General features: G+C 42.1%; 1 protein-coding gene across 4 annotated transcripts; it reads left to right on the top strand.

The window, feature by feature from the left end:
* Positions 1 to 385: 385 nt before the first annotated feature.
* Positions 386 to 17,854, top strand: pecam1a (platelet and endothelial cell adhesion molecule 1a). 4 transcript variants are annotated; one of them, XM_078161718.1, is made up of 16 exons: positions 386 to 544; positions 662 to 685; positions 5,203 to 5,496; positions 8,552 to 8,848; positions 8,941 to 9,201; positions 10,570 to 10,851; positions 11,017 to 11,313; positions 11,396 to 11,677; positions 12,685 to 12,823; positions 12,969 to 13,036; positions 13,199 to 13,252; positions 15,158 to 15,250; positions 15,905 to 15,961; positions 16,575 to 16,597; positions 16,703 to 16,776; positions 17,493 to 17,854. In XM_078161718.1, exons 1-15 carry the CDS (start codon positions 487 to 489, stop codon positions 16,733 to 16,735), a joined length of 2,262 nt encoding a protein of 753 aa, XP_078017844.1. In that variant the 5' UTR covers positions 386 to 486; the 3' UTR covers positions 16,736 to 16,776; positions 17,493 to 17,854. The 4 variants fall into 4 exon arrangements, with proteins under 4 accessions (XP_078017844.1, XP_033501829.1, XP_033501828.1 ...); XM_033645938.2 differs by having other exon boundaries at positions 17,490 to 17,854; XM_033645937.2 differs by lacking the exon at positions 16,703 to 16,776.
* Positions 17,855 to 19,489: the final 1,635 nt, after the last annotated feature.

Raw genomic sequence — 19,489 nt, 5'->3', positions numbered from 1 at the left:
AAGAGGAGGAGCAGAAGTCAAGTTTTCTCTCAGAACACTTGAATTACAATATGCTCAATGTTCATTCTGGGATTTTTGCCCACTGATGCCTTTATTTAACTCCCTACCGCAGCTTTAAACTATTTAATTATGTAAGAAAAACCCCTGACCAGATCCACGCTGAGAGAGAAGTGAGGAGGTTGCGAGGTGTTATTGTTAAATTTCCTTTTGCCCACTAATAAAAACACGGTGAATGCTAGATTCCTGAGGAAGTAACGACCATTTCCTGGTCAGTCAAGCAACATAAGGAGTGTGTATGATAAGATGAGGAACCACCCCTCACCGCCACCACCGCTGCCTGAAACACCACAAGCTTGTCCTCAACACACTCCACCTCTCTCTTCCTACGGCCCTCCCTCATCCTTCTGACTGCCCTTCTGGCCTCCGTCTCATCGGCCCTCTGCAGCTGTATTTCCATCTTACAACAGTGAACCTCCATCACTCAGGATGGACTCCAGACCCCCCAACCTGCCGCTGCTTCTCCTCACCTGCCTCCTACATTTCTGTAAGGACCCACTGTTGTGCCGCTTCAAGGATAAAGGATGTTCCTTCAGTTAAACCTAATCTCCCGATTCTCACTTTTGTTTCTTCTTTCTTTTCCTCTGCTTTTCTCCAATCACAGGGCAGTGTGGCAGAGGACAGTCATGTAAGTACATTATACTGTATTTCTGAGTCTTGTTTAATAATTGGTCTTGAGGGTTTCTCCTGCGTTGAGACAGTTTCAGGTTATCCGCTGTATTAGACGAGGAAGCTATTTTTACCACGCAGTTATTTTTTGCAGGAAATGGGCATGGTATCGTGCACTCCTGACCTCCTTGATATTTTCAAGTCTTTAATGAGATTCATTGAAGCTATTTTTAACTGTCACAGGTGAAGCTGGGTAATCTTTCAAATCAGCGTGAGTTTGAATGAACACCCCAAATTTTGAGTAGCTAGTATTTGAATCAAAATGCGTGTTTCCTCCTTTCCATTTTCCTTATTGCGTCAGTGTGCTAACGCTAACACATGCTAACGCTATTAGCACAAGCCTATGGCATTTTACATTGTATAAATTAGCCTAGCGATGAGCGGAGATTTCCTCTGCTCATACGAGCCAGGATGAATCACACAAGACTCAAAATGCTATTTTTGTGGAGGCTTTATTGTCTTCACAATTTATTGTTTCTTATCTGAGAAATTAAAGGAAATAAAAGCTTTGTTTCCACTGAGGGAAGTGGTTTCAGCTTACAAAAATAGACAGGAGGTCTGCGTCACCTCAACACATTTCTGGGGTGTGCACATCAGGCTATGCCTTAGGTTACGGCGTACCTACCGTGTAGGCTCTATGTCGACACAGAGCCTACACGGTAGGTACGCCGTCAATTCATCGCAGAAGTACAAATTCCGCCTTATTCTCAGTGTGATGTTGCCAGTAACATGCTGACACTCCAGGAAGTTACTTCTCCTGGTCAAGAAACAAGTTCCCAGGAACAGCACTTGGCTCGCATTCAATTTGGCATAGTGGCCAAACCGTGAAATTACAACTCCTAGGTCCATGTTTTGGTCCCAAAAGTCTTTCCCTATTCATTGTGAAAGATATCTGTAAACAACTGGAATTTCATCCGTTGGGTCCGGTAACATTTCGACATACAAGGAGAACTCGTGGTTGAATCATTATATCCCTGTTCAAGTTAGTGAGAGGGCCTTAACTGGAAGTTAGACGCTTGGTGGGCGAAGTCTCTATTGTGCTGGTTTTATGGGCACAATGATTCAGAAGATCCAGGTAATGTTATACTCGGGAAGTTGAGCAACTTTCCCATGAAAGCAACTTGCCACCAACACTGACAGTTGTCACATACATCTACAGTTGTTGAGGATTAAAATTACACAATAAAGCCACAGGCTTGTTTCCATTGTGTTCCTGTGGGGGTGGGGCAAGATGCCAGGTCTGGCAAGACCAACAGGAACAAATACAATATCCATATAATTACATACAGAAATAAAAGAATCATAAAAGGACAACACTGTATGTGTTTTGTCAAGGTCCTTATTCTGAGAGACCATTTGCAAACCATTTCTTCAACGGTTGTTTAAATTTTCTCTCTGTTTCAGTGAGTTTCAGTGATACTGGAAGTTTATTCCACTTACTTGCAACTAAAAAGGTTTTTTTGCCCATTGAACTTTTGAAATCTGTTTAGCTGTGTCTTGTTGAATAGTGATTGTCTCAGAAGTGATTAAAGTAGTAGAGTAGAGGTGCAAATAGGTTGATTTTGTTACCATAGGACAGAATTAGGCTAGCTGTTTCCCCCTGTTACAAGACCTTGTGCTCAGCTAAGCTAACCAGCTGTTGGTTGTAGCTTTTATATTTACGGTACAGATATGAGAGTGGTCTCAATCTTCTCGTTTAACCCTCTGAAACAAAGTGGATAAATGTTTTTCTAAAAATGTTGAACTACTCCTTTAAAATTATAGTACCTAGGTGTGTCTTTGACAAAATAATCTTAACTCAAGGTCCACCGCCTAATGTGTATGTACTGTTTCTATAGCATCTGAGTTAGCAAGATTCTATCCTGTCTTCTAAATTTTACTTGTTTATACCACTAAATTGTTTTCATAAGCTGCATGGATTTTGTTCAAAGACATTTCTTTGACTTAATGAAACACTACATTCATGTACCACCCAGGACTATAACACCACATCCTGGGTTCGCGTCCGGACTACTGTCTTAAGTTTAAGCAACAAAAGCACTATGACTAATTATGTTTAAAAAAAAAAAAAAAAAAAAAAATATATATATATATATATATATATATATATATTATTTTACTAGGAAAAGCCTCTTGAGACTAAAAAATCTCCTTTACAAGTGTGTCCTGACCAAGAGAGGCAGCAGCACATTCAACAAAGTTGCAGACACAAAATAAAAAATCAGAAATCACAGCATACCAAGAAATCAGGTCAACATATCCTATTCCTTAAATCTACTTTTGAAAACACTAAAAGAGACCAGCTCCCCGAGACCCAAATCAGTCTGCAAGACTCCAAGCTTCAGGAGCAGCATGTCTACAGTTAAAGCCTTTTTTTTACCTTTTCAAGACATGCTTTGAGAAAATATAGCAAGAGTAGGTCTTGTGAATATGTCACAGAGCACTAGAGCATAGGCCTCTTGTGTGACATGACATATGCATCGACAGTATAACAATGGCACTAACGTGTCGGTAACAATCATTTACTGTCCCTGTTATAGGGCAACTAATCTCGTCCTCTGCTCAAAGGGTAAGCGGCTCCCAGATACCCGATGTGTGGATACCCGACCCGAGCCCAACAGAACCTGTCGGAACCCCACAGGTCGGGCTGAGTTCAGATAATAAATCAGAAATTTTGCTCAGGTTCGGTTCGGCCCACTTGACATGCGGCTGTGTTGTGCTATGGTCTATTCAAGGGCTGGAATGTGTTATTTACGTGACAATGACTGATCGCAACATAGGCCAATAGTTACATTTCAGACCAAACTAATGAAAATGGAGGATGCTAGACAAAACTTGCTCTCAGGAAAGTTTAAAACTGCTGAAAACCATGCAGGGAAATCAGTGTAATGGAGGCATTTCGATTTAGTCATCAATGCAGGTGATAACAAAGCAGTTGGTTTTGTAAAATGTAAAACATGTGGGACTTCGATGAGATACAGCAGGAAAACAGGGAATTCCGCCTTGGAGAGAGGTTGCAGGATGTCTGCAGCTGCAGGTGGTATGCAAACTACTATCACTGGCTTCGCTACCACCTCCTCAAAAGAAAATCAAACAGCAGGCCTGCATCGGGCTCTGGTCGGGTTCCGACTTAAAAGTTGTAAAGTCTGTCTGGGTCGGGCCGGGCTCGGTTATAACTGTCTTGGACTCGGGTTGGGTTAGGTCAGGAAATGTTGTTTTCCCAGTTGTTCTCCCAATTTGAGGACATTTACGGAAGCTGTCCTTCTTCTTCTTCGAGTTAGCCGCTAACTGCAAGTAGCTGTTTTTTTAAATTTCCCACTGTGGGTTGCACACATAACATGTCGTCAAAATGTCACACCTATCCTGCCCATGGTCTTTCCTGTCAGCTGTCCTGTTTATACAGATATTGTTTTGGCACTGTAACTACCTTCTATGGTGGCTTAAAGGCGAGAGTACTCTCTCTCCCCATTCTGCAATCGTATCGTACATACAGAACAGCGAGGTGGCATAACGGGAGACATTCCCACCTTAAACAGGCAAGGTAAAGGGGGCTATAGATAGGAAGGAAGCAGGTTAAGAATTGTGTTACAAATAAGGACGTGCCAGTGATTAAGTCTACAGATGGACAATGTAGGCCCGCCAATCCTAGCATACAGGGAGGAGCAGTGATTAAAGGACTTGTGATGACCTCAGTGCTCAAGGGTAGACAGAAGAGTAGATGCATGCGTACATAAAACATCACCATTGTCAACTACAAGTACTGAAGCAGCAGCAAGGAGTCTTCTTTTTGCATCAAAAGAAACTCAAGACTTATTTCCGAAATAACAGCCCAGCCTTGGCTTCAGCTTCTGTACAAGTTGCTCAGTGTTTGGCGAAAATTTTGCTGATACATTCAGTATCGACATTTTTGCAACTTGCCAGGTACATTAATTAGCAACATTTCCTCATTATGTCAATAGAAAACGCAACTCTCTGCATTACATTTCCCTCAAAATGTATTTGCTGTTTCAAAGTCGTTGCATATAAAAGTAAATTTTAGGAGACAGGGCTGCACAGTCATTCGTCGCCTCAGTCACTCTAACTGAGCCCAAACTCACAGCAGTACTTTGAGGATGTGGACTAAGTGATTGCTTCGTGGATGTTGAGGCAGGTTACACCGTGTTGTTGTTGCTGAGGGAGAGCAGATGGGATAAATCAACACAGCTCTCCCAAGGGGGCGAAGAGGGTCAGACGCTGTTTGTTGAAGCTTTTTCCTTCCTTCAGCAGCTCCTGCTTACTGTGCAGTAGACTAGAGGCCTGGGAACGCCCTCCCTCAGACTTCACCTTTATTGTGGAGAGAAAAATAGACCCTGACTGTTGTATTGTATTTCTGACTCAGCCCCTGATGTTGGTTTTAGATAAACAAGTCCTAATTATTTCTCTTTAATACATGTTCATGTTTGCGTGTGTGTATGTGTGTGACATTTGGACCTACAGCATACATTATAGACGACGTTGGCCTCACAGTCCTGCCCAGCAACACAGTTGAGAGCGGGACGCCGGTGACCCTGCGCTGTCAAGTCAAAGTCAGCCACGACAACATCCCTAACCTGGAGCACACTTTCCAGCTCACACAGGATGACAGTCCCATCCACTCCGTAACCACCACAAAAGACTCAGTCGTATATGAGCTCAACCCAGCCAGGGCAGCGGACTCTGGAAGTTATGAGTGTCGGGTCACTGTCAAGGACAAGAGCAAAACCAGCCGCAGCCAAAAACTCGACGTCACAGGTAAAGCTTTATATTGGTACAATAGATTTCTCACACCAGGATTTATTTGTTTTCAATTGGTTAGATTTGTTTGTTATTGCTTTTGTCTGACAAGGGTAGTATAACTTGAAAAAAAGTGATAATATACTTGAAAATCTGCCATTTATCAGCATGTTTGGGGGATAAAAAAAATTCAACATAAACTAGTCAGACAGAATCTAGTGGTTTTTTTCTCCAACTGATGAATAATTTATGTTACTGACAGCCATTTTCCACAGCATAACAGAAGACTTAAGACTGGTTTCCTGTATTCTTTTCATACACCTGAAACTTTCTTGAACATTCTGGCTGTGTCATTGTTTTGCAAAGCTTATGCCAGGAACAAACGCTAAGATTCTTAAAATATGCCCTTCATGACATGTTCATGGAGTGTCCAATATTAGACATTTGATAGGGAGCTACTATAAAGGGCAAGCCTTAAAGGGGCAAAAAGCGAAATCATTTCACCGCTAGGTTTGCTGTTGTGCACTGCCTGTAGACCAAAACAAAGTGTGTCATGAGCCACACCTCCCTCTACCTCTGCTCTCCACCCCACCCCCGACTCGCCTTGTCTAAACTTAGTTTAGCAGTTAGCGAGGCTCACTGACTAGAAGAGCTGGTAGAAGTGCTCCACAGCTGCAAGTTACTCCAGTACCCGGTGGCAGCCGACTCGGCTAGAGCCATCGCCGGATCCCGGCTAGTGCTAACACTGGGAGCTAACGCTAATGTTCCTACTCTTCTCCATGAGAGAGAGCGATGTTTTAGCCTGGCTACATTTTACAATGCTAATTGTAAATGTTAGCTGGGCTGCCGGGCTACTCACCTAACACAACCGAAACGCCTGACCCATTGCTGGGACCGAGCCGTTAATAACTCATGCTCCGGACATTAACCCATGCTACGATTGTAACATTAAATTTAATTGAATCGACATAGCGACATGTGCTTAACATTACTGTAACACTAATTAAAACAGATTTTGACTTTATGTTGTACCTGTCCAGGAGAAGAAGAGCTAGCTCCAAGTCAGATTGTAGCCTCTTTAGCTCTTGCAGTGCTTTCCACCTTGGAAATGCAAGGCCAATGTTAATCCGGGTTCTGTCCCTTTCTTTATCCGACAACTTCTTTGCCAATGACCGTCATTTCTTTAGAGGTAATGTCAGATCCTGGTCGTCTTCAGGTGAACGGTTCGTTCCGCTCTCCACCATTTCGCTTCGAAAATACGCGCTGCCATTGCTCACTAGCTGTAGCCTTTTATAGGGAGGGAGGGCCAAGGGCTCCGAGAGGAGGGAGGAGGCGGCGATTCACATGAACGTATATGAACGTGCAGGCTGGTAGACAAGGGGCTGGAGATCAACACAGAGAGAGGGTGTGTGAGGTCATGCTATACTCCAGATGAAATTACACCTCTAGTTCTTCACATAGCAATTTTTTAATTCCTTCAGTCTAGTAAAGATGAATTTCCGCTTATTGCTCCTTTAACCAAACAAACTGTAAATAATGTCAAAATAGTAATGTGAGTTTTGTATTTTCTTTGAGGTCCTTTGATTTAAGGCAAACTTTGGAAAATTCTTATCAGGGATGTAAATATACACACTTTTTGGTAAATGGGTATCTTTGGTATTTTTAAACCTGGACTATATTTTCCTATGTTTTTATGTCTAAATGATGTGTGAGAAAAACATTTTTTGAAATTGGCGGTGGCAACTGAAGCTGGTAGCAGCTAAACAGGCTGTTATGTAACCTTTGGGCATCTGTACTGTCGATGTGCTTCCACAAGAAGTGTTTGTTTTTGCCACTGGCAGGCTCAGATTGTTACTCAGTGTGTCTGACAACATTATGGAAAGGGTCCCTATGGAGAGACCTTTTTGTTTGATAGTAAAATCCTTTTTGTTTAAATAGCCCCAAAATCACCATTGCCAAACCTACCAGACTCCATTTAAAGAAACAATTGTTTCTTTGCACGTACAGAGCCAGCATATTGTCACATCTAACTGGGTAATTTAAGGCTCTATTTCAGCCAAACCACAGTTGGTGATTGTTGGAAAAGTGAAAAGACAAATCAAGATGGCTTTTGTGTCTGGTGGGTTTGGTGATGGCAATTTTGGGGTTGTTCGTGGTTCAACAAAAAGTTCTATCTCTGTAGGGATCCTTTCCATAATGGTGTCAGACACTTATCATAACAATCTGAGCCTGTCAATGACAAAGAAAAGCATTTTTAGTGGACATAACTTGATGGTGCACATTTGCCCATTACCTTCATGTTATAGCCTGTTTCTCTGATGCTGGCTGCAGCGCTCTTTCTCAATACTGGACCAGTTTCAAAAGTTGTTCCCATTTGTCACTTAAGCCCCATATCAACCAAACACTTTCGGTATGGTACCTTTGGAACCAAAAATAACCCTTCAGACAAGGTACCTAAACCCTAGCGTTTCCACTGCAAACAGTACCCTTAAATGTGGACGGGGTTGTTGTCAATCACCGTATTTCCTCATTACCAATGACAGAGATGGAAGTCTGCACCTTGTTTATCGTCCAAAGAACGAGGCTGCACACCAACATTTTCTGAACAAAATGAAACAGCCTGCAGTGAGATTCTCTCAACAGTATGAACAGTGGTTACATGAGCTTAAAAACCAGCCACAAATCAGCCCTGAGCAGAGTAACCATCCCCTATTGACCAATCAACAGACTGCAGTGTTCACAGCTCCACCTTTTAGTACCAGATCTGTGTGCTAGGTACCCCAACAGAGGGGGGACCAAAACGGGGACGGTACAGAACGGTTCCATTGGCACCATCCACAACTTTTGTGCAGTGAAAATGGAAAAAAACATACAGAAATTAGCTAAAACACACAAAACCATGGGTATGTTTTTTCTTCCTCATTGTCTGTAGTGATTTGAGAAAGTTCTTCAATACAGAGTTTTCATACTCACACCAATGCAGCTATTATTGCATATTATGCATATTATTATGTCTTAACAAACAACATCAGTAATGGCTTTACACTGTCCTGTTGGGTTTTCCTTTCCTTAGGCCTGCAGACCCCTATTCTGTATTTGAATAAGACTGGACCCTATCAGGGTGAAGAGTTCACAGCCACCTGCAGTGCTCCAGAGGAGAAAGGATCCCTCATCTTCCGGTTTTACCAGAGATCTAGGGACGGAGCCCTTAACAGGATAAAGCAGCCAGCGCCTACTGGGAACACATCTGAGACCACACTGGTCCTGAGAGAGATTGGAGACAGCTTCCTGTACTGTGACTATGAGGTCAATTTGGTTTCTGGGGCCAGGAGCTCCAACCGCAGCAATGAAATTCAAGTGATAGTTAAAGGTGATTCATTCAAGAGCCATTGTTCTTTCAGGAAAAGATCAGATTGCTTAAACAGGCTTATGTAATTGACTCCTCTGAGCTGTGTCTTGCAGGACTTTACATTTCCCCGATCATGAATGTGCTGCCCTCCAGAGAAGTCTTTGAGGGTGATGTAATAGAAGTGGTCTGCAAAGTGGTGAGTCCACTGAGGAACATTGAAGTATTCCTGACGAAGGACAGCAGGGTCCTCAAGCAAGCACCGGTCAGCCTCAGTCATCGATTCACCGCAGAAGAAGGCGACTCTGGGAAACTCGTGTGCAAGGCAGAGTGGGGCAACGTGCAGAAAGAATCCAGTCTAACTATCACAGTTAAAGGCAAGAACTCTTTGTTATGAAATGTCTTAGCCCAGCTGCCAGAAGAAAGTCATTGTACGTTTCTGCAAACCATGAATCCATGATATCTGAATGTTTCACACGTATCATATCATGGTTCTAAAATTATAAAATATTTAAGTTGGAGACTAAATATAACAGTCTCTGTCAAGTGGAGGTAATGGTGGTTGGTTTAGCATTTAGGCAAGATGCCTGCTAAGCTGCAGACTTGTTTTTCTTCAACCCTTGGCAGCATTTCCAACGTTTTTTACAGCACTGAACCTGCATCTTTTTTTTTTTTTAACCAAATCTGGTTATTAGCTCAGGTCTTTTGCTGCATGTAATCACCTCTTTAAATATCTTTTAAAAAACTGGCCATAATAAGGCATGTATTACCTCTAATAAGGCACTGTTCTTGCTTTAGATCCAGTGGCTACAAAAAGCATAAGTACTGGCTAAAAAGTGCATAATAAGGCCCAGATAAGACAGAGTGCTTTTTGCAGCTTGTTTATCTTTTTTAAATTGTTGTCCGTAGGTGAGAGGCCTTTCCCATATAGTACATTGGTTACAGGGAAATGAATGAAATCAAAGAGTTTTGTGAGGGTACATGAAGCCATCAGAAAGAAGAGAAACACCAGGGAATACCACCTGCTGGTCCAGCAGCTTCGCCTGGATGATGGACGGTTCAAGGCTCATTTATAGTGAGTCGGGGACAGTTCGATAATCTGCTGTTAGCTGTCGAGCCAAATTACAGTTGGTAAAGCGTTAGAAAGTAGCTGTGGTGACAGTTTGTTCAGGTCTTGCAGCTTGCCAAGGACGATGTTGAAAGTGAGCTAATGTTAGCATCGCACAAACCGTGCATGCTACTACTTGTTGTCATTGCCACTACCGCTGCTAACTTCACCTGACTGGACAATAGGAAAAACCACCAATGATGTCGGTCGCTTTTTCCACACTAAGTTAAACTAGAGACGTTAAGGGCACTCTTGCGAAAGCACAAGGTGCATAAAGTGGAAAAGCGGAAGGTGCTTAGCAACACAAAGATAGCAAGCAAAACATGTCATTCTCGCTGAAGAACTCTATAAAAAGCTGCCCCACACTGCTATAACACACTCTGTCTGATCAGGGAATAATGCATTTCTTACAAGTGCTTACAAATGTCTTATAATCTAGCAATAAATGTTTTATTAACACCTATATAGACTTATTAACACATAAAATGTTTATAAGCATCTTATAGGGACTTATAAGGCCCTTATTACCTACCATTACAAGGACCTTAATATAAAGCGTTACAGCCTTTTCCATTTTCAAAATTTAAAAGTAAACTACAGTGTATAATGCTTTATTTTTGCTGTCCCACTTCAACAGAGCTGTATTCAAAGCCACAACTGACTGTGACGCCCACAGACATCTTTGAGGGAGACCGCTTCAAACTCACCTGCTCAGTCTCCATTCATGTTCCTGAGAAGATCAGCAATAAAAGCATGAAGTTCTCCATCTACAAAGATGGAGTCAAACTCACCAGTGGAGACACATACAGCACTGTGGCAAAACCTATAAAAAACGGCAAATACACCTGTAAAGCCCAGGCTGCTACTCTTACGCACAGCTTTGTAAAAGAAAGCCAAACCCTTGTTGTGAAAGCAAAAGGTGAGTCATCTAATGCATGAAATTGAGCATCATAGCTCTGAGCATCACTGTGCTAGCTCTAAATACAGCCTCACAGAGCTGCTGGTGTGGCTGTCAACTCTTGTTTATGTGTGTCTTGTTCTTTTTTGTCACACTGACTAACTGGCCAATTATCTTTGTCCTCAGTTCCTGTTTCAAAACCCATGCTGAGTGTGGTGGGGGGTACGCTGGTGTTGGGAAAGCACTTCCAGCTGCTCTGTCAAAGCGACAATGGCACTCTGCCCATCACATACACCCTGCGTGGCCCTAACAAGCTGTATGATCCCATGGTGGTGACACAGCCGGGGCAACAGGCCATCTTTAACTCCTCACCCATTAAAAAGATTTCTGACTTAAAAAGCTTTAAGTGCCATGCGCAAAACAGTCCAAACAGGCCTCCCATGAATGAAACAGGGGTGCAGCTGCTGCATTTAAAGATCATAGGTGTGTTGGATGATCGATCATTTGAATAAACTGTTGTTAACATGGCGTACTGCAGGTCTAACATGCATTTTACTCCATGCAGAGCCTGTGTCAGTACCAAAGTTGACCGTGCTCCCCAGCATGGGGGTTGTCTCCGAGGGCCAGGACGTGGCTCTTGTCTGCTCTGTTGACAGAGGATCTCCTCCCATCAGCTTCATGTGGTACCTCACTGAGACAAAGAGTGCTCTCGCCTTCCAGAACTCCAAGGAACAGGCAGCATCCTTCTACATCAACAACGTCAGACGTGAGCACCAAGGGGGATACTACTGTATGAGCACCAACGCAGCCAACGAAACCCAACAAAGCCCCACTGTCATGATTGGAGGTGTGTTTTATCTTCAAGTAAAGCTTGGAAAGTCGTTGTTTGTGACCCCTCACTCTGAGGCCTTTAAGCAAACCGCAGTCAGCATTTTGTTGCTAGCACTGTGTAGCCATAAGCAGGCACCTGGGCAGCGGCCAAAACTGTGAAAGGCTGGAAAATAAATTTCAGTCATACTTAAACGGGATTTATACTCGTGCGGCAGACCCTACACACGTCGCCTATGATGTTGTGAGCATTTATACTTGAGTGGTGGTGTGTCTGTGTCACTCTGCAGTTAGACCTCCAAAACACTAGTTGGCAGCGGGGTTAGTGTGAAGTGCTGTAAAGTTTTGTAAAACATTGTGTGCAGATGAACGTTGTTTGACTTCCCCTGGAGACGGAGGCGGAGATCCGGGTGCTGGCAGCAGCACGGGGTGAAGCCAAACACCGTTCATCTGCACACACTGTGATGCCACACAGCTGGTTCAATATCAGCAAAGTTTCCCTTTATATTCATTGTCTTGTGTGGCGATCAGCAGTGATGTGGTGGTTCACTTTTACACTGTGATCTGTAGCCTATAGTTCGGCTTTAGCTTCTAACTATCTTTGTCTTTTTAACCTGTTGTTGCTGCTGAGTCAGTTTGACATCCTGGATATATCCTTCAAACACAGACTGTAGACCCCTCTGTCTGTTTCTCTCTGGAATCACTCTTTCATTTGTCCAAATATATGATAATATTTCTTCAGGAAGTGCAGTTAGTTACAGCGTGGGTTCCATGCTTACTCCGGCAGCTTGTCAGACCATCACAAAGGGGCGGGGCTTAGCAAAAGGTCAATTCAAGTTAGTGAGCTGCACTGAACATTTAGCTGAATCTTTCTAAGGAATGGATTCTGTTGATTTAGTATGCCTAGAAAAATCCTTCGCCCATCACTGAAAGGTAAACTACATTAAGCAAAAATTTTGATGTCTGTGCTTTGTAATCAAATAATAATATAAGTCATACCCATCCATATATTTCATTCAACTGCAGTGAAGATGGCTGGCTGGAAGAAAGGCCTCATCGCTCTTGTGGTCTTATGCATCCTGTTCGTACTGGCAATGATCCTCATTTTGGCCTTTAAGAGACGCCTCCTTCTGTTCAAGAGGAAAAGAACTGGCGAGCTGTCAGTGTGAGTAACGTTTCTCATGTTCTTATCAAAAATCAGAGTTTTTAAGGTCAAGCAATGTGAGCAATGAGAGTAGGTGGCATGATGACGCCCATGCACTTTCCTGTTTTAATAAGTTGATTGTGTGTTGTGGTCCACCTCCTTTTAGGAAGTCAGCCAGCACTAAAGTGGAGCGGCTGAGCCTCACCCAGGCGGAGGTCAATGAGGCTGCCAATGGTAAAGGCTCTTGTCAGAAATACACAAATACTGTGCTGCAAATCCTACTCTACTGTAAACTAATTTTTAAATGATGTCTTAGTTTTAAATGCATGAAACTTGTGATGTAGATTGTACTGATCCAACAACTGAGACTGGTGCTGTTTGTTTGTCTCTGTGTAGTCACCCCAGGCATGATCGGAAAGAGTGTTTGGAGTGAACATACATCAGGCTCTGGTGAGTTCCTGGCTTCCCAACCCTGTCTGTGATCCTCAGCCCTGAGCTTACTAGTTGCTACTGAAGACCTTGATCAAAAAAACAAGTCCGAAGTACATCCATTCCATTTTTAAAAAATGCTACATCATTTTCTGTAACAGCTGGTCACTGTAGTTTTTAGCAAACGTTACTCAGAAAGGAGTAACTATTGCATTTGTTGGGGACTATTTTCAGCTGCGGATTAATAAACATTTTCACTTCCATCCATCTCTTTATGGAAACTTCAAAATAAAAAAAAAATTGATATAACCCAAAAAAGATTTTACACCTGGGGGAGGTAAAGAAGTCAGTGTATTGATACAAGGTAAATGCAACAAGGTGCAATGGAAACAGATTTAACAAACAAATGATGACATGCAGTCATGACCTACTGTCATTGCATCGGCCACTGCAAGCTCTCTTTGTCATCTCTGGATGGCTTTTAACACACTTATGTAAGCACACCTGGCTGTCACCAGAACTCTTCCAATGTCACAATGATGTTGTTTTATTAGCTGGAGGCAAAATAGGATTTTCACCACTGGGCTGTAGGCTACATGGGAGTCTTAAAATGTCGTTGGGAGTCAGAATAGAAGGAGTCATGGCTCAAAATTCAAATTCTATCACATACCAGCCGCCACTGGCCGGCAACAAAAACGAAGACAACTATGATTAAATGCGATTAGGACTGAATGGACTGAATGGAGGCGATCATCAAAAATGCTCACATGTGCAACGCACACTTCATATCAGGTTAGGAAAAAAGTATTTCCTGTTGTAGGGATGAATAACATTATGTGTATTAAGGGTCATCATGTCCACCTCATCAGAAACTGGGGAGGGAGTAAGAGGAATATTGGATTTCTCTGTAATGTTAACTTTTTAGCACATTAGCTAATGTTAGCCTTGATAGGAAACAGTGTCATCCTCAAGTAATCAACCACAAAGCTTCCTGTGACATCATCCATCCACTGAGTGAGAGCATACGGGTCGGCCAGTCTGGTCCTGTTGGTCAGTGTTTACTTATGCAAATAATACTCATGGTCCCAGAGAGTGAGTGACCTGACATGGTGCGTTCAGAAATTCAATTTGATGCTGTACATTAAAACGAGAGCCCTGTTGGTTAAAGAAACGGAGCGTTATATTTCTACATGAATAAACATACGGTTAAGTTAATCACACATTCACTCTACTCGGTCCTCTGCTGCTCTGTCTCCACAGACAGAGTGCCCAGAGTGTTTGTGCCAGAGTGCGCCCATAGTATTTCTGAACGCAGCAACTGTGTCATTTTCCTCCATTGTCTAAAATAACCCAACAGAACTTGCTAGCTAACACTAGCTAATGTCTGTGGAGAATTGTTTTGCATCCAGCTAAGCCCTGCCCACCAAAAAATGTCACACTCTTTACTAATAGTAAAAGGGTCTCTACATATATTGTTTTCCTTTGTTTGAGGTTTTACTGGCGCTCTTCTGCAGTAGCACCTGGCGCCACCTACTGCTTATCTTTGTTTAACAGTGCTGGATGGAAAAACATGTAAATTTGCATTTAATTTGATTTTCTGAAAATTTGGTCAAAATGCCCAACTCGTTTGTTTGTTTGTTTTTAATAACAAAAGAAAATGTGGCTCACTGGTGTATCCTTTATTAGTTTTTGGACAACATTTGAGCTATAGAGACTTTGGCCAAGCAGCGAATACATGTTTGTAGGCACAATTAATTGTTAGGTTTGAAAATGAAGAAAAATATAGAATATCATCAGCACTATCCTTTAGATATTACCTGATCTGACTGCTATACTGCCATATAGCAGACTGCTATACTGTTTTATTTAAAGTAATATAAAATGCTATGAGGTTTAACTTAAGCTTGCTGCTGTGTTGAACTGCAGAGTCTGACGACCAGAATAGTGTGACCGCTCCGGAAAAGCCGCCAGAACCTCAATACACTGAGGTGCAGACCAGACAGGCAGATCCAAACAGAGGTGAGACTGCCTCTGAATTTTAATATTAGCTGAACTTAAAGGAACAGTTCACCCACAAAATGATAATTTGTATATCAATTACTCACCCCGTGTTATGTTGAATCCATGAAGAAAACTTTGTCTTGCATCCCTCCATGTCGAACAAAGAACCCAAACACAGATAAAGTTCTTGATGAATTAAAGTCATAGGGGTCCACGTTTAACTACAGTAAAACTATATCAAACATCTGTTTACAAACTCTCACACAACTCGTGCAGTATAATCCAAGTCTCATTTATCTATTTGTGTGGTCGTTTTTTTCCACATGCATTTTCGTGAGTTCAAATGCACATGCTCGCCCAAATACATGTGTTTGGGAGGTATGGAGCATACTGACTTAGAAAATAATGCATGAGTTGTGCGAGGGTTTGTAAACAGATGTTTTGATACAGTTTTGCTGTTGTTAAACACGACCCTCGTTTACTCCAGTTCATCAAGAATTTGCTCCATTTTTGGATTCCTCGTTCACTGCAGAGACATGTACAAAAAACAAATTCTTCTTCATGGGGTTAACGTAACACAGGGTGAGTAATTGACATATAATTGATTATCTTTTGGGTGAAGTGTTCCTTTAAAAACACTGTCTAATATAAATATATATTTGTTGTTGACAGCTCCGGTGAAAGTGGGCACAGACACGGTGTACAGCGAAGTGCGGAACTCCAAGCAAGGTACGACTAACATCCTGCTCTTACCCGCTTAATGTGAGTGTGGAGGGAGAAATCAAGCCCCTCGCTGACGTTTGAAAAAGAAAAGCGCCAGGAAACAGGATCAGCCCCGACTGTAAACATCTGCATTGTTAGTGAAAGAATGTCCTACTAAAACAGAAGGCCCAATTGCCAGGTGTCCACTTCCTGCTTTCGTCAAAGAGAACTTCCTGTTCAAACAATCAGAGCCAAACAGCGTGTACATCCGTTAAGACTTAGTGAGCAACACGCTCCATTGTGTCACACTCACGGGGGAAAATCTCGACCATTGTTCATTCATTGGCTCCTAATAACTCCTAACGGTTTAAATGTCAACTGATACAAACAATGATGCAGCAGAAGTAAAGACAAACAAACAGGCATGTTTTTTGCTCTATGTTCTCCAAGACAAGATTTTCTTCTAGATAAAGAGTGTATTAATGCGTTTATATTACTGTATACGTGTTTGATGTGATAAGCCCCGTGTGTCCTGGGATGTGGGAGCTGTTCTTAGGAGTGCTGATGACTATACAAGCCCTCCTTTAATCTTCAGACTCCTTTAGTTTCCTGAGCATGTCCTCTGGCTTTGTTTTTGCAGGTGTTCTAGAGCAGGCCGATGGTGTAAGTAGAAACACACACATACACACACACGTCACGCATACAGTGCATGCACACCCTCGAGAATAGGCAGACACACACTCATGAATCTGTTGTTTCTTTGCTCAGAGAGACCTCTCATGGACAGACACAGTGCAATAAATGGAAACCCTGTGGAGTCCGTTTTGATTGTTTGTAGACAGGTAACTGACAGTTAAACACTGGCTAATGCTTTATTTACTGGTTTGTACCTCTGTGATTAATGACTGATAATTACAAGAGAGTGTCCTGGAAAGAACCATGCAGTTTGGCACTAATTACGTTCGGTTAATACACTCTTCCAGGTAATTAATATAGAGTCTATCAGTTGTAAATTAGTCTACAGGCAAACATACAGAGCAACATGTGTGAACAATAATATTTCCTATATCCTCCTGAGATCCTGCTTCCTCATATGAGGACTTCACATTTTGCGTTTACTTGACCTTATATTTTATTCTACTTAACTTAGACCTGTTGTCCTCGTTTGTGGACGCTTTTTGTGCCATCTAGTGGCAGTAAGAGCACAATACACTAATCCATGTAAAAACAAGATGGCAGCCATCTCTGCCAAGTCAGTCTGCTGCTCATCCCGATGCAAAAGTGGACAAGGTCCAAAACCTGATCACATTTTATGGTTGAAACTTGTTTATTTTACTATTGTCTCATTTGAGAACATTGGGACTTAATTATCATTGAAAAGTTTTCATTTTTCTATACCTATCAGATCCTACTGATCCCAAATAGTTCATGTGACCAGTACAGACACGCATGTCACACAGTAAACTTTCAGCTGGTCTCATCTATAATAAGAAACCAAGCTTTCATTGTCTCTTCACATAAGCTTCATATGTCATTGTGTTTTTTCCCATCTCAGCAGGGGTCATTGGAGTATGCACAGCTGAATCATGACACCAATCCCCACAGTGACCACGGTAACCATAGTGACCACATTGTCCAGGATGACCACTTAGATGAGATTGACGACAGTGTTCACATCGACACCGCCGACCACAGGGAATGAAAACACAACCCGACGCCAGATTGTTAACTGGCCGACGAGAATATTTATTCCCTTATTTATCCGGCTCATTAATGCAGCTGGAGTCTTTTGTTTCGGAAAGACCTTAAACAGCTCTCAGCATTTATGTACTTTTTGCAATGCTTTGCAACGAACATCCCACACTGTCAGTTCACTCGCTTTGCCTTTGAAGGGCAAATAAAATGTTTTTGTAAGTTGAAGTGTTTCTCTTTCCTTCTCTGCTGGTTTTCTTGCCAAGACACAGGGAGAGGATGTGTGTTGTAACCACAAAGGAAAAGAGATTCAAGTCTGTATCCTTCCACTGGTGGCAGCGGTGACAGAATCTGAATAGAAAGAGGGGTCTTTGAAGTGAGCGGGGTACTGATACTGCCTCTTTAGTGACAAGGTTGAGACTCCATTCATCAGCTGTGTGAGGATCAGAGCTCTGTGTTTAAACCACTAGAGGACAGACTTCAGGCAGCGCTGTGTGGAAACTTAGTGCCATCTGGCTGTGATCTCACTCACTGTGAGCAGAGCTTGTGTTGTCACAGCATCGGTTGCAACACAGATATCAGTTTCAGTTTCCATTATCTAAGCTTTAATTGAATGATATAACATGAATTTATTCAAGGTCTCTATACACCAGATAAGTTTAGCAGGCACATTTCCTGCTGAACTCAATGCAGCAGAGGAGGATTTGGTACATTAATAATTGGCATGAACTCAGACTTAAAGTGACATTGAGCTCTTAGCTCAGAACATGATGTGACAACATAGCCGGCATGTTATAGTAGTGTGTCAAAGTGTGTTAGATAGGACTGAAACTAACAGATATTTTCCATTGGATCAACTGTTGATTACTTTTTTACATGAATTGAGTAATTTAGGCAGTAAAAAGTTTTAAAATGATTTTTAAAAATTTGTGTGCCGTGATTTCCCAAGGCCCAGGGTGACTTTAAAATAATTTGATTGGTCCAACCAACAGCCCAAACATGAAGGATATTCAATTTACTAGTGTTTTTGCTTTTAAAATGACTTCTTTGTTGCTGATAAGTTTTCTTTTGACTGACCCCTGGCTCCTGAGCTGGTGTTACATCATCATGAATGCCCATTTTGTGTGAGCCGACCCCTTTCTAGAACGGTCGCTTAAAGGAACGCTTCACCCCCAAAATGACCATTGGTATATCAGTTACTCACCACGTGTTGCACTGAATTCAGGAGGTAAATTTGTTTTCTCACAAGCCTCCAAGGTAAATGAAGAATCGAAAAAGAGAGGAAATTCTTGATGAATTGAAGTCATAGGGGTCCACATTTAACAGCACCAAAACTTTATCAAAACATCTGTTTAGAAACTCTCACACAACTTGTGCAGTATAACTCAAGTCCCATTTATCTAGTCAAACACGGACCCCAATTTAATCAATTAAACAAATAAGTAAACCAAACCATGGGAGGACAGTGCTGCCCCGCGAGGTAGACTGTGGTAGGGCTATGCAATGAACAATGAAAAAACAAATAAATCACAAATTATGTAGGTAAACTATGGATTAAACACAACACACAATGTAGTCAGTTTAGATAAAATTAATCCACAACACTCAAAATTAACCTACTTATAGAAAAATGATTCAAACCCCACAAAGCACAAAAAGGTTTGCCGCCCTACTAACCAGTCTCCCCTTTAATGCGGCAAGGCCTCACACAACTGAACAAAATAAATGGCCCACTAATTTAATAAATTAAAGACGCTACAAAATCAACTAATTGTGGGAGTTTACGTGTTCTTCCCGTGTCAGCATGGGTTTTCTCTGGGTACTCCAGCTTCCTCCCACAGTCCAAAGACATGCAGGTTAATT

Source organism: Epinephelus lanceolatus, chromosome 18, assembly GCF_041903045.1.
Source record: "Epinephelus lanceolatus isolate andai-2023 chromosome 18, ASM4190304v1, whole genome shotgun sequence".
In the NCBI taxonomy this organism is placed as follows: domain Eukaryota; kingdom Metazoa; phylum Chordata; class Actinopteri; order Perciformes; family Serranidae; genus Epinephelus; species Epinephelus lanceolatus.
This window is presented reverse-complemented; position numbering and strand designations above follow the sequence as displayed.

What these genes read in the sequence shown, in the direction of transcription:
- pecam1a (XM_033645936.2), top strand. Translation starts at nt 487, where the DNA reads ATGGACTCCAGACCCCCCAACCTGCCGCTGCTTCTCCTCACCTGCCTC. An exon ending in TGAACATACATCAGGCTCTG is followed by an intron (nt 13,253 to 15,157) that starts GTGAGTTCCTGG and finishes GTTGAACTGCAG; the next exon opens with AGTCTGACGACCAGAATAGT. An exon ending in AGTGCGGAACTCCAAGCAAG is followed by an intron (nt 15,962 to 16,574) that starts GTACGACTAACA and finishes TTGTTTTTGCAG; the next exon opens with GTGTTCTAGAGCAGGCCGAT.